Raw genomic sequence first — 13,421 nt, 5'->3', positions numbered from 1 at the left:
TATCAGTGATTTATTGCTACTTGTCAAAACAACAGTGTTTCTGGTGCTTGTACAGTTTTATAAGGTGCTTGTTTTAAATAATACAAGTAATATAATTATTGTGGCAGATGTTTGTGTACATAGCACATTTTATGTTTAGGTTTTCAATTTATCACAAACTGTTTCTGCATATTGGTTATTGATTTGGACACGTTAAAACTGTGTTTTGACATTGGGGATATCCCATCTAGCAAAATGACGTTGAAAATATGACTATGCAATCAAATATTTCATGTAACATTTAGTAGTGATAATTAATAATGCAACCAACTGACAATTTTTTGGTACAATTATATTGACATTGTTGCCCTGTTTTTAGAATATCAGGGTTCATTCTCAGAGTTCAAGTTCATTCCAAGGGGATGAGAGTTCTAGAAGCTAGGGAGTTTTAGGAAGATGAGAGTTCTAGAAGCTAGTGGGGAGAATATATATATTTTTTCTTGTTTATAATTGTTGACAGCCAGTAGACACCATGTTTATATTGGTGAAGGTGAAGCATTGTAGTTGATTATAATGTGAAATAGAAGTTATTTTCAACTAGTAGAAAAATGAGGGAGGGAAGCGCTACTAAGGTACACAATAGTAAATGTTGGTAGACAGAAGGTGCTCTTTGGTAAAAGCGGTGAGTAGGTCATCAAAAAGAAAGGAGGACCAAGGCACTCTTCATATAATTGATTAAAATGCCTTTATTAGTATGGCAGGTTCAATAGAAACAATGTTTAAAAAAAAATCCAACGCGTTTCGGCTGCATGGCCTTCGTCAGGGAGTACAAAGAAATGATACAATGTCCTCTTTTTAACAGCTTTTCCAATTAGCCCTAATTGGAGAGGGAGTGGTTACAAAATTGATTGGACACACCTAGTAAGCAATACTATACACATTAAAAAGTGAAACACTGTGGCTGTGTTATCACAAAAAAGGAAAGATAATACAACTCCAAGCTAGAGGCACTAGAACACCCAGCAAGGTAGTTCCAACCCTAAACATGTCTGGGAGAGAAGTCAAGAACAAGAAAGCAATCTATTCCCTAGTACACTTGAACCCAACAAAACATGAACAACAGTCTAAACATAGCTGAGGGCAATTGAGAAGAAAGACCACTAGATGACAGCAAATGGACCTATCACAACCCTACAGGAATGGACCTATCACAACCCTACAGGAATGGACCTATCACAACCCTACAGGAAGGGTGAGAAATCCATATCTTCATGTAAACCAGGGTATTTAGTGGCTTGTAGTTTGTAAATCCATATCTTCATTTAAACCAGGGTATTTAGTGGCCTGTAGTTTGTAAATCCATATCTTCATGTAAACCAGGGTATTTAGTGGCCTGTAGTTTGTAAATCCATATCTTCATGTAAACCAGGGTATTTAGTGGCCTGTAGTTTGTAAATCCATATCTTCATGTAAACCAGGGTATTTAGTGGCTTGTAGTTTGTAAATCCATATCTTCATGTAAACCAGGGTATTTAGTGGCTTGTAGTTTGTAAATCCATATCTTCATGTAAACCCGGGTATTTAGTGGCCTGTAGTTTGTAAATCCATATCTTCATGTAAACCAGGGTATTTAGTGGCCTGTAGTTTGTAAATCCATATCTTCATGTAAACCAGGGTATTTAGTGGCCTGTAGTTTGTAAATCCATATCTTCATGTAAACCAGGGTATTTAGTGGCCTGTAGTTTGTAAATCCATATCTTCATGTAAACCAGGGTATTTAGTGGCCTGTAGTTTGTAAATCCATATCTTCATGTAAACCAGGGTATTTAGTGGCCTGTAGTTTGTAAATCCATATCTTCATGTAAACCAGGGTATTTAGTGGCCTGTAGTTTGTAAATCCATATCTTCATGTAAACCAGGGTATTTAGTGGCCTGTAGTTTGTAAATCCATATCTTCATGTAAACCAGGGTATTTAGTGGCCTGTAGTTTGTAAATCCATATCTTCATGTAAACCAGGGTATTTAGTGGCTTGTAGTTTGTAAATCCATATCTTCATGTAAACCAGGGTATTTAGTGGCCTGTAGTTTGTAAATCCATATCTTCATGTAAACCAGGGTATTTAGTGGCCTGTAGTTTGTAAATCCATATCTTCATGTAAACCAGGGTATTTAGTGGCCTGTAGTTTGTAAATCCATATCTTCATGTAAACCAGGGTATTTAGTGGCCTGTAGTTTGTAAATCCATATCTTCATGTAAACCAGGGTATTTAGTGGCCTGTAGTTTGTAAATCCATATCTTCATGTAAACCAGGGTATTTAGTGGCTTGTAGTTTGTAAATCCATATCTTCATGTAAACCAGGGTATTTAGTGGCCTGTAGTTTGTAAATCCATATCTTCATGTAAACCAGGGTATTTAGTGGCCTGTAGTTTGTAAATCCATATCTTCATGTAAACCTAGGTATTTAGTGGCCTGTAGTTTGTAAATCCATATCTTCATGTAAACCAGGGTATTTAGTGGCCTGTAGTTTGTAAATCCATATCTTCATGTAAACCAGGGTATTTAGTGGCCTGTAGTTTGTAAATCCATATCTTCATGTAAACCAGGGTATTTAGTGGCCTGTAGTTTGTAAATCCATATCTTCATGTAAACCAGGGTATTTAGTGGCCTGTAGTTTGTAAATCCATATCTTCATGTAAACCAGGGTATTTAGTGGCCTGTAGTTTGTAAATCCATATCTTCATGTAAACCAGGGTATTTAGTGGCCTGTAGTTTGTAAATCCATATCTTCATGTAAACCAGGGTATTTAGTGGCCTGTAGTTTGTAAATCCATATCTTCATGTAAACCAGGGTATTTAGTGGCCTGTAGTTTGTAAATCCATATCTTCATGTAAACCAGGGTATTTAGTGGCCTGTAGTTTGTAAATCCATATCTTCATGTAAACCAGGGTATTTAGTGGCCTGTAGTTTGTAAATCCATATCTTCATGTAAACCAGGGTATTTAGTGGCCTGTAGTTTGTAAATCCATATCTTCATGTAAACCAGGGTATTTAGTGGCCTGTAGTTTGTAAATCCATATCTTCATGTAAACCAGGGTATTTAGTGGCCTGTAGTTTGTAAATCCATATCTTCATGTAAACCAGGGTATTTAGTGGCCTGTAGTTTGTAAATCCATATCTTCATGTAAACCAGGGTATTTAGTGGCCTGTAGTTTGTAAATCCATATCTTCATGTAAACCAGGGTATTTAGTGGCCTGTAGTTTGTAAATCCATATCTTCATGTAAACCAGGGTATTTAGTGGCTTGTAGTTTGTAAATCCATATCTTCATGTAAACCAGGGTATTTAGTGGCCTGTAGTTTGTAAATCCATATCTTCATGTAAACCAGGGTATTTAGTGGCCTGTAGTTTGTAAATCCATATCTTCATGTAAACCTAGGTATTTAGTGGCCTGTAGTTTGTAAATCCATATCTTCATGTAAACCAGGGTATTTAGTGGCCTGTAGTTTGTAAATCCATATCTTCATGTAAACCAGGGTATTTAGTGGCCTGTAGTTTGTAAATCCATATCTTCATGTAAACCAGGGTATTTAGTGGCCTGTAGTTTGTAAATCCATATCTTCATGTAAACCAGGGTATTTAGTGGCCTGTAGTTTGTAAATCCATATCTTCATGTAAACCAGGGTATTTAGTGGCCTGTAGTTTGTAAATCCATATCTTCATGTAAACCAGGGTATTTAGTGGCCTGTAGTTTGTAAATCCATATCTTCATGTAAACCAGGGTATTTAGTGGCCTGTAGTTTGTAAATCCATATCTTCATGTAAACCAGGGTATTTAGTGGCCTGTAGTTTGTAAATCCATATCTTCATGTAAACCAGGGTATTTAGTGGCCTGTAGTTTGTAAATCCATATCTTCATGTAAACCAGGGTATTTAGTGGCCTGTAGTTTGTAAATCCATATCTTCATGTAAACCAGGGTATTTAGTGGCCTGTAGTTTGTAAATCCATATCTTCATGTAAACCAGGGTATTTAGTGGCCTGTAGTTTGTAAATCCATATCTTCATGTAAACCAGGGTATTTAGTGGCCTGTAGTTTGTAAATCCATATCTTCATGTAAACCAGGGTATTTAGTGGCCTGTAGTTTGTAAATCCATATCTTCATGTAAACCAGGGTATTTAGTGGCCTGTAGTTTGTAAATCCATATCTTCATGTAAACCAGGGTATTTAGTGGCCTGTAGTTTGTAAATCCATATCTTCATGTAAACCAGGGTATTTAGTGGCCTGTAGTTTGTAAATCCATATCTTCATGTAAACCAGGGTATTTAGTGGCCTGTAGTTTGTAAATCCATATCTTCATGTAAACCAGGGTATTTAGTGGCCTGTAGTTTGTAAATCCATATCTTCATGTAAACCAGGGTATTTAGTGGCCTGTAGTTTGTAAATCCATATCTTCATGTAAACCAGGGTATTTAGTGGCCTGTAGTTTGTAAATCCATATCTTCATGTAAACCAGGGTATTTAGTGGCCTGTAGTTTGTAAATCCATATCTTCATGTAAACCAGGGTATTTAGTGGCCTGTAGTTTGTAAATCCATATCTTCATGTAAACCAGGGTATTTAGTGGCCTGTAGTTTGTAAATCCATATCTTCATGTAAACCAGGGTATTTAGTGGCCTGTAGTTTGTAAATCCATATCTTCATGTAAACCAGGGTATTTAGTGGCCTGTAGTTTGTAAATCCATATCTTCATGTAAACCAGGGTATTTAGTGGCCTGTAGTTTGTAAATCCATATCTTCATGTAAACCAGGGTATTTAGTGGCCTGTAGTTTGTAAATCCATATCTTCATGTAAACCAGGGTATTTAGTGGCCTGTAGTTTGTAAATCCATATCTTCATGTAAACCAGGGTATTTAGTGGCCTGTAGTTTGTAAATCCATATCTTCATGTAAACCAGGGTATTTAGTGGCCTGTAGTTTGTAAATCCATATCTTCATGTAAACCAGGGTATTTAGTGGCCTGTAGTTTGTAAATCCATATCTTCATGTAAACCAGGGTATTTAGTGGCCTGTAGTTTGTAAATCCATATCTTCATGTAAACCAGGGTATTTAGTGGCCTGTAGTTTGTAAATCCATATCTTCATGTAAACCAGGGTATTTAGTGGCCTGTAGTTTGTAAATCCATATCTTCATGTAAACCAGGGTATTTAGTGGCCTGTAGTTTGTAAATCCATATCTTCATGTAAACCAGGGTATTTAGTGGCCTGTAGTTTGTAAATCCATATCTTCATGTAAACCAAAGTGATACTCTACTATGCCAAGTCTTTCCTGAGCCACCAGTCATACGCTTTAAAAGATGTCCTACCCTAAATGATAAATTAGTACACAGTTATCTTCCGGGTGACTCTCAAAAAACTTGGCTTGACCACAAACCCAAGGGCTCTTTTAAATGTAACCACTGCAGAAATATTGCACAGAAAAAGTATTTTGTAGACACAGCTTCCAAAATGGAGTATTACGTCAAGCATTTCATTAACTGCAAAACCACTCATGTCATCTATAGATTGGAATGTCCACAGTGCAAGGTGTTCTACATTGGACGGACAAAGAGACGCCTTCAAGACCGCCTAGCGGAACACAAGTACGCCATACGGGTAGGCAATGACGACTACCCCATGGCAAGGCACTATAAGTCCTTACACCAAGGCAACCCTGCCTCCCTCTCTTCGCCCCAACCCGGGCTCAAACCAGGGACCCTTGCACACATCAACAACTGACACCCCACGAAGCAACGTTACCCATCGCGCCACAAAAGCCGCGGCCCTTGCAACGCAAGGGGAAACCCTACTTCAAGTCTCAGAGCGAGTGACGTCACTGATTGAAATGCTATTAGCGCGCACCACCGCTAACTAACTAGCCATTTCACATCGGTTACACCTACAAGCTGTGGGTATTGATCACATTCCGGCCTCTATTAGAAAAGGGGACCGTCTTAAACAGTTAAACCAAAGGGAAAGTTTTGGGATTAAATATTTATGTCCCCTTAGTGGTTCATCACGTCAGCAAAAGGGAATATGTTCCATTTATGTTTATTTAGTGCAAATTGTCCACTGGTATTGCTGTATGAAAGTGAATTTCCCCCCAGGCATACATACATGTTTTTTGTTATTACCCGAGCCACCTGAGCCACTGCCTGTTCACCCCGCTATCATTCAGAAGGCGAGATCAGTACAGGTGCATCAAAGCTGGGACCGAAAGACTGAAAAACAGCTTCTATCTCAAGGCCATCAGACTGATAAATAGCACAGAGAGGCTGCAGCCTACATATAGACTTGACATCATTGGCCACTTTAATAAATGGAACACTAGTCACTTTAATAATGTCCCTTTAATAATGTTTAAATATCTTCCATTTCTCATCTCATATGTATAAACTTTGTCTCAGTCTATGCTGCTCTGACATTGTTTATCCATATATTTATATATTCCTAATTCCATTGCTTTACTTAGATTTGTGTGTATTAGGTATTTGTTGTGAAATTGTTAGATATTACTTGTTAGATATTGCTGCACTGTGGGAACTAGAAGGACAAGCATTTCACTACACCTGCAATAACATCTGCTGAACACCTGTATGTGACCAACAACATTTGATTTATTATGAAGGTAATTTGTGTCAAATTTACTTTGCCCTTCATTCACCCCATCTCTTTACATTGCTGATGCATAATCAGTGGCCTGACTGTGTCAAAGGCTCATCCTGGTAGATCTGAACCTAATGCAGCTTGGAGTGATCGGATGACAGAAGTCACATTTAGGTGCCAGGTGTAACTGAGGCCATAGATGCTCCATATCCATTACTTTGAGTGTTATATATAATATGACTAAATGTGTTTCTGTGTTGCAGGGGCAGTCAAGAAATGGAACAGCAAGTCCACAGAACATGACATAAGCAGAGCTGTGGGAGACCACCTCAAGCCCCTGGTAGAGCCGGGGGTGGTGTTTACCACTCCACCACGCCTTCAGCAGGCTGGAAAAGTGGGATTGATACAGTTTTTCATACTAAGGTGGACCAAGAGTTTGTTGATTGGTCAGTCATTGGGTTAATTTGTTTTACAATATGTTCAAATCAAAACAAGCTTTATTTATACAGCACATGTCAGACATGGATGCAACACAATGGCTTCGCAGGAAAAAACTATGAAAATAATCAGAAATATTTAGTACACAAATATGAGGATAAAAAACAATAACTGAAAGACTAATGAGCATTGTAAGGAAACGCCATTGATTCAAATATCAACAATATGATGCAACATCCAACCCAAAATATAACTTGTTTTTTTAGGAGGGGCTCTGAAAGACACTATGGGGGTGTCCACTGGAAGTTGACTAGTAACAACAACTGGGACCTAAAAGACACCCACCATGAGACCCACTAAATCTGCCCAAGAAGAGGAAAACAAAAGAAAAACCCACACCAAACTTAAAGACAGGAAGTAAACCAAAAAGGTGGAGCAACTAAAGGTGTTGACTCTCCACATGTATCAAGACAACTGGAGCACTGGGCCAGACACTCTTAAATAGAACCTGGACCAGCTCAGGTGAAACACCTTCCCACTAACGAGATGGACAAGCCAGCACAGGTGTAACACATACTGACTAACGAGGTGACACCAATCAGTGCGTCCTACGTGCTAACGAGCTAGACGGGCTAACGAGCTGTACGGGCTAACGAGCTAGACGGGCTAACGAGCTAGACGTGTCAGCATTTAAAAACAAGAAAAACACATTTCTAAATAATATATATATACAATCGAAATATTTTTGATCCTTATCCTTTTTCTTACTATAGAATCCTAAAACTCACTAGCTTCTAGAACTCTCGTCTTCCTAAAACTCACTAGCTTCTAGAACTCTCGTCTTCCTAAAACTCACTAGCTTCTAGAACTCTCGTCTTCCTAAAACTCACTAGATTCTAGAACTCTCGTCTTCCTAAAACTCACTAGCTTCTAGAACTCTCGTCTTCCTAAATCCCACTAGCTTCTAGAACTCTCGTCCTCTTGGAACGAGCCCAAACAAAACTCATCTCCAATACGGAAAAACGTGCAGTTATAATAAATAAAGATCCATGGCAACACACTGCCTAAACACAAAACACAAATCTTTTTAACTGCCCACCTTGAGACAATCAGCAACCAAGTTGTCCTTACCACAGACATGTCTGATTTCAAGAGGAAACTCCTGCAATATCCATAGTAACTTTCCACCTCACTGCAGAGCTTCTCTCTCTTTTCAGGGTTCACTAGATAGGCATGTTGTTGGATCGGGGCCCAGTCCCCAATGTCATGCTCTGGTACATTTGGTTTGGCACATCTGAGAATGAACCCTGATATTCTAAAAACAGGGCAACAATGTCAATATAATTGTACCCAGAAATTGTCAGTTGGTTGCATAAATAATTATGATTACTAAATCTTACATGAATATTACACATGAAATATAAAAACCAAATGTACACCCCTTTGTTAATATGTATTAGCAATAATTCACTTAATGGCGAGGCATAAAATGTATCTTTGTCAGGCTTAATGTTTGAAATATGAGGTGATTTGAGTCATGCTTCTTCAGTAGTGGAATGTTGTAAATAAATACTGGAGTGATGTAGGATTGCTCATATATTTGATTATTGTACTGTGACTATGTGTTTAGGCTGTAAGTATGTTGAAATTAAATTGTTTTCTTTTCAACTTTCAACTAAAACCAAACTTATATTGAATGTCGGGCATAGTCTTATTTTCAACGACATTTTGCTAGGTGAGATATCCCCAATGTCACAGTTTAAACGTGTCCAAATCAGTAGTACAAATGCAGAAACAGTTTGTGATAAATTGAAAACCTAAACATAAAATGTAATACATACACAAACATCTGTCACAATAATCATATTACTTGTATTATTTAAAACAAGCACCTTATAAAACTGTACAAGCACCAAAAACACTGTTGTTTTGACAAGTAGCAATAAATCACTAATATCGATTAGGGGGGAAATCAGGTTGTACGTGCTGTTGAAACTAACACAACTAAAAAATAAACATATGGAAATGGCAGATGTATTTTACCTCACGGGTTAGAGGACAACCTGCAGAAGACAGTCAGCTACATTTTGGAGTGATGCATTTAAATGTAGGGGTCACTAAACAAAGGAACACAACACTTATTTGTCATCACTCATCAATATCATGTTGAAATCATTTGTACGACAGGAGGGAGATGAGGTTGCACATCCTGTTAAAACTAACAGCTCAAAAATCACACGGAATCTGGGAATAATGTGTACATCCCTGGTTAGAGGACAATTTGTAGAAAACAGCTAGCTACATTTTGAAGTGTTGCATTTTGATTCAAGTGGGTCACCAACGTGGTAAGTGTAACACAGCTCTTTTTTTGTTAGTCACTTTTTGTTAAATCTCATAAATAGTAACTCTTCCATTTCAGAGCCTGGATTTTCCCCCTGAGGCTAATATCCATATCATGCTGAAATCAATAGAACAGGGGACAAACGTTTAGGGTTCTACATTGTGACATCATTAAAATACTCCTTCTACAATGTTAAAACATTCTACATTGTGACATTAATTCATTGATATCATGAAACAACTCCTTCATGTATTTTCTGATGTTTGATCAGAGATCTTTAATCAGATTATCTCTGGTCACAGCTATAAGGTTTCTCTCCTGTGTGTATTCTCTGGTGTTTAGTCAGATGGCTAGATGAAACAAAACTCTTCCCACATTGATCACAGTTATAAGGTTTCTCTCCTGAGTGTATTCTCTGGTGCACTGTCAGCGCTCCAGATTGACCAAAACTCTTCCCACATTGACCACAGCTATAAGGTTTCTCTCCTGTGTGTGTTCTCTGGTGTACAGTCAGAGAGCCAGATGTAGTAAAACTCTTCCTACAATGATCACAGCTATAAGGTTTCTCTCCTGTGTGTGTTCTCTGGTGTGATACCAGATGGCTAGACATACCAAAACTCTTCCCACATTGACCACAGCTATAAGGTTTCTCTCCTGTGTGTGTTCTCTGGTGCACTGTCAGCGCTCCAGATTGACCAAAACTCTTCCCACATTGATCACAGCTATAAGGTTTCTCTCCTGTGTGTGTTCTCTGGTGTGATACCAGATGGCTAGATGTACCAAAACTCTTCCCACATTGATCACAGTTATAAGGTTTCTCTCCTGTGTGTATTCTCTGGTGTACAGTCAGAGAGCTAGATATAGTAAAACTCTTCCCACATTGATCACAGATATAAGATTTCTCTCCTGTGTGTGTTCTCTGGTGTGATACCAGATGGCAAGATTGACTAAAACTCTTCCCACATTGATCACAGCTGTAAGATTTCTCTCCTGTGTGTGTTCTCTGATGCATTTTAATGCCTGATGAGGTGAATCTCTTCCCACACTCAGAGCAGCGGTGAGTTCTCTTCCCTGTGCATCTCTGCAGGTGTTTCCTGAGGTGTTCTGATCTGGAGAGACTCTTCTCTGCCTTGTCAGCATCATGAGGTTGTTGAGGCTCCCCAGAGGATCCAAGATAGTGAAGTATCTCTCCTGTGTGAACAACAAAGTCAGACAGATGATTAAAGGCCCACAACAGCAGAAATCCACTCTAAAAGGTCATGCCAACAGCGTAGCCATGATGTTGGACAACAATTGACGTCTGTAATGAATGTTAAAATTATTTGACATTTGTCTTAAAATGAGCAAGAATAGTCATATTTTGTCTTGTTTTCACATTAGTAGTAACATTAAGATTGTAGGCTAGAAATAAGTTATTCATGTTGTTGAAACTCTAAGCAGTGTGCCAGACGACTTTTGGTCTCCAATATAGGCCCCTTTCTGTGTTAGCTAAAATTGCGGCATGAGGGCGATGCACATGCAATTTGGTTGTAGAAACTCCTCCCCACTAATGAGGAAACCGATATTTATGGATGTAGTATATCTGGTAATGAGGAAACCACTAGTTATGGATGTAGTATATCTGCCTGGAGCAAAAATGATGAGAAAAGATTTTCGTTTTTCACAATGTATTCTGAATGTGAATGGGGGAAAACTCAGGGGAGTAACCTCCATTTCCAGGTTGCTTATGAGTTCATTTCACACTACTTTGGATTATAATTGTAAGGCTCGTTTCAATCTCCTGCTTAATATGTTTGCGTTATTGTCGCAAATCAACCGCTTTGTACTTAAAAAAACACTTCAACCAGAAAAAAATGCTCTTTGGCTTTTCCATCAAGGTGACAATGAGGGTTTGTACACTGTTTGTTTGCAAAATTTGCCCATAACATCACCTAACAACAAATATAGGAAAATAGCTCTGTGTTGTACAATAGCCTATCCATCAAGGAACAGTTCTCTACACATTATGAGCTAAGTATCTCTGTTTCCAAACAGACTAACGAGACCCCACTGTAAATCAACCAGACAATAGCACATTATAAACATGAATTTGTTAGGGATGTTGGATCCAATGTGCAGCACAGCATAACTTTCTTTACCAGAGTAATGAAAGAAGAAGCACTTTGGTTGTTGTTGCATGTCGTGATGTTTGTCATGCGACTGTCATTCAGAAAATGATTTCCTGGATCAGCTGATGATAGTTGAACATGTCACTAACTAAACAGCTACAGTATTAATTATTATGTGTAATTATTGAAGAACCGCATTAATGACAGTATCCATTTGGGTGTCAATAAAGTTACGATATATATATATATATTGACCTTTATTTAACCAGGTAGGCCAGATGAGAACAAGTTCTCATTTACAACTGTGACCTGGTGAAGATAAGGCAAAGCAGTGGGACACAAACAACAGTTACACGTTGGATAAACAAACGTACAGTCAATAACACAATAGAAAAGTCTATATACAGTGTGTGCAAATGGAGTACGGAGGTAAGGCAATAAATAGGCCATAGTAGCGAAGTAATTACAATTTAACACTGGAGTGATAGATGTTCAAGTAGAAATAGTGGTGTGCAAAAGAGCAAAAAAAGTCAATAAAAACATGGGGATGAGGTAGGTAGTTGGATGGGCTATTTACAGATGGGCTGTGTACAGCTGCAGCGATCGGTAAGCTGCTCAGATAGCTGATGCTTGAAGTTAGTGAGGGAGATATATGTCTCCAACTTCAGCGATTTTTGCAATTCGTTCCAGTCACTGGCAGCAGAGAACTGGAAGGAAATGCAGCCAAAGTAGGTGTTGGCTTTGGGGATGACCAGTGAGATATACCTCCTGGAGCGCATGCTATGGGTGGGTGTTGCTATGGTGACCAGTGAGCTGAGTGAAGTCGGCCTAGCAAAGACTTATAGATGACCTGGAGCCAGTGGGTTTGGCGACGAATATGTATACCAGGTCGATTAGAAAGGCCTGCTCGCAGAAGTGTTCTAGGGAGCATGTGACAGTGATGAGGGGTGGCCGTTTGACCGCAAACCCATAACGGATGCAGGCGATGAGGCAGTGATCGCTGAGATCCTGATTGAAAACAGCAGAGGTGTATTTGGAGGGCAAGTTGGTCAGGATAATATCTATGAGGGTACCCATGTTTACAGATTTAGGGGTTGTACCTGGTGGGTTCCTTGATAATTTGTGTGAGATTGAGGGCATCTAGCTTGAATTGTAGGACGGCCGGGGTGTTAACCTCACTAGGGTAGGGGGCACTGTTTTCACCTCCGGATGAAAAGCGTGCCAAAGTAAACTTGGTAGATTTGGATAGAAAACACTCTAAAGTTTCCAAAACTGTTAAAATAATGTCTGTGAGTATAACAGAACTGATATGACAGGCAAAAACCTGAGAAAAATACATCCAGGAAGTGGGATTTGTTGTTGTTGTAGTTTTCCATTGACTGCCTATACAGATTCCATTGACTTAGGCCTCAAATTGCACTTCCTATGGCTTCCACTAGATGTCAACAGTCTTTAGAAATAGTTTCAGGCTTGTATTCTGAAAAATGAGAGTGTAAGACCACTCTGAATGAGTGGACCATTCAGTATCTCAGAGATTTTTCATGCGCGAGACCGAGAGCGCACCTTTCTTGTTTACCTTTTATATTGACGACGTTATTGTCCGGTTGAAATGTTATATATTATTTAGGCTAAAAACCTGAAGATTGATTATAAACATCGTTTGACATGTTTCTACGAACTTTACTGATACTTTTAGGATTTTTCGTCTGGCTGTAGTGACTGCCTTTGAGCCTGTGGATTACTGAACAAAACGCATGAACAAAACGGAGGTTTTTGGATATAAAGAGAGACTTTATCGAACAAAACAAACATTTATTGAGTAAATGGGAGTCTTGTGAGTTGCAACGATATGAAGATCATCAAAAGTAAGTGATTCATTTTATCGCTATTTCTGACTTGTGTAACTCCTCT

General features: G+C 38.7%; 1 protein-coding gene across 1 annotated transcript; it reads right to left on the bottom strand.

The window, feature by feature from the left end:
- Nucleotides 1-7,960: 7,960 nt before the first annotated feature.
- On the bottom strand, nt 7,961-11,325 carry LOC145876163 (uncharacterized). The gene is made up of 2 exons (XM_082971949.1): nt 11,322-11,325; nt 7,961-10,593 (listed from the first exon to the last, which is right to left on the bottom strand). Exons 1-2 carry the CDS (start codon nt 11,323-11,325, stop codon nt 9,689-9,691), a joined length of 909 nt encoding a protein of 302 aa, XP_082828075.1. The 3' UTR covers nt 7,961-9,688.
- Nucleotides 11,326-13,421: the final 2,096 nt, after the last annotated feature.

Source organism: Salmo salar, unplaced genomic scaffold (genome assembly GCF_965601325.2).
Source record: "Salmo salar unplaced genomic scaffold, fSalSal1 ptg000468l, whole genome shotgun sequence".
Taxonomy (NCBI): domain Eukaryota; kingdom Metazoa; phylum Chordata; class Actinopteri; order Salmoniformes; family Salmonidae; genus Salmo; species Salmo salar.
This window is presented reverse-complemented; position numbering and strand designations above follow the sequence as displayed.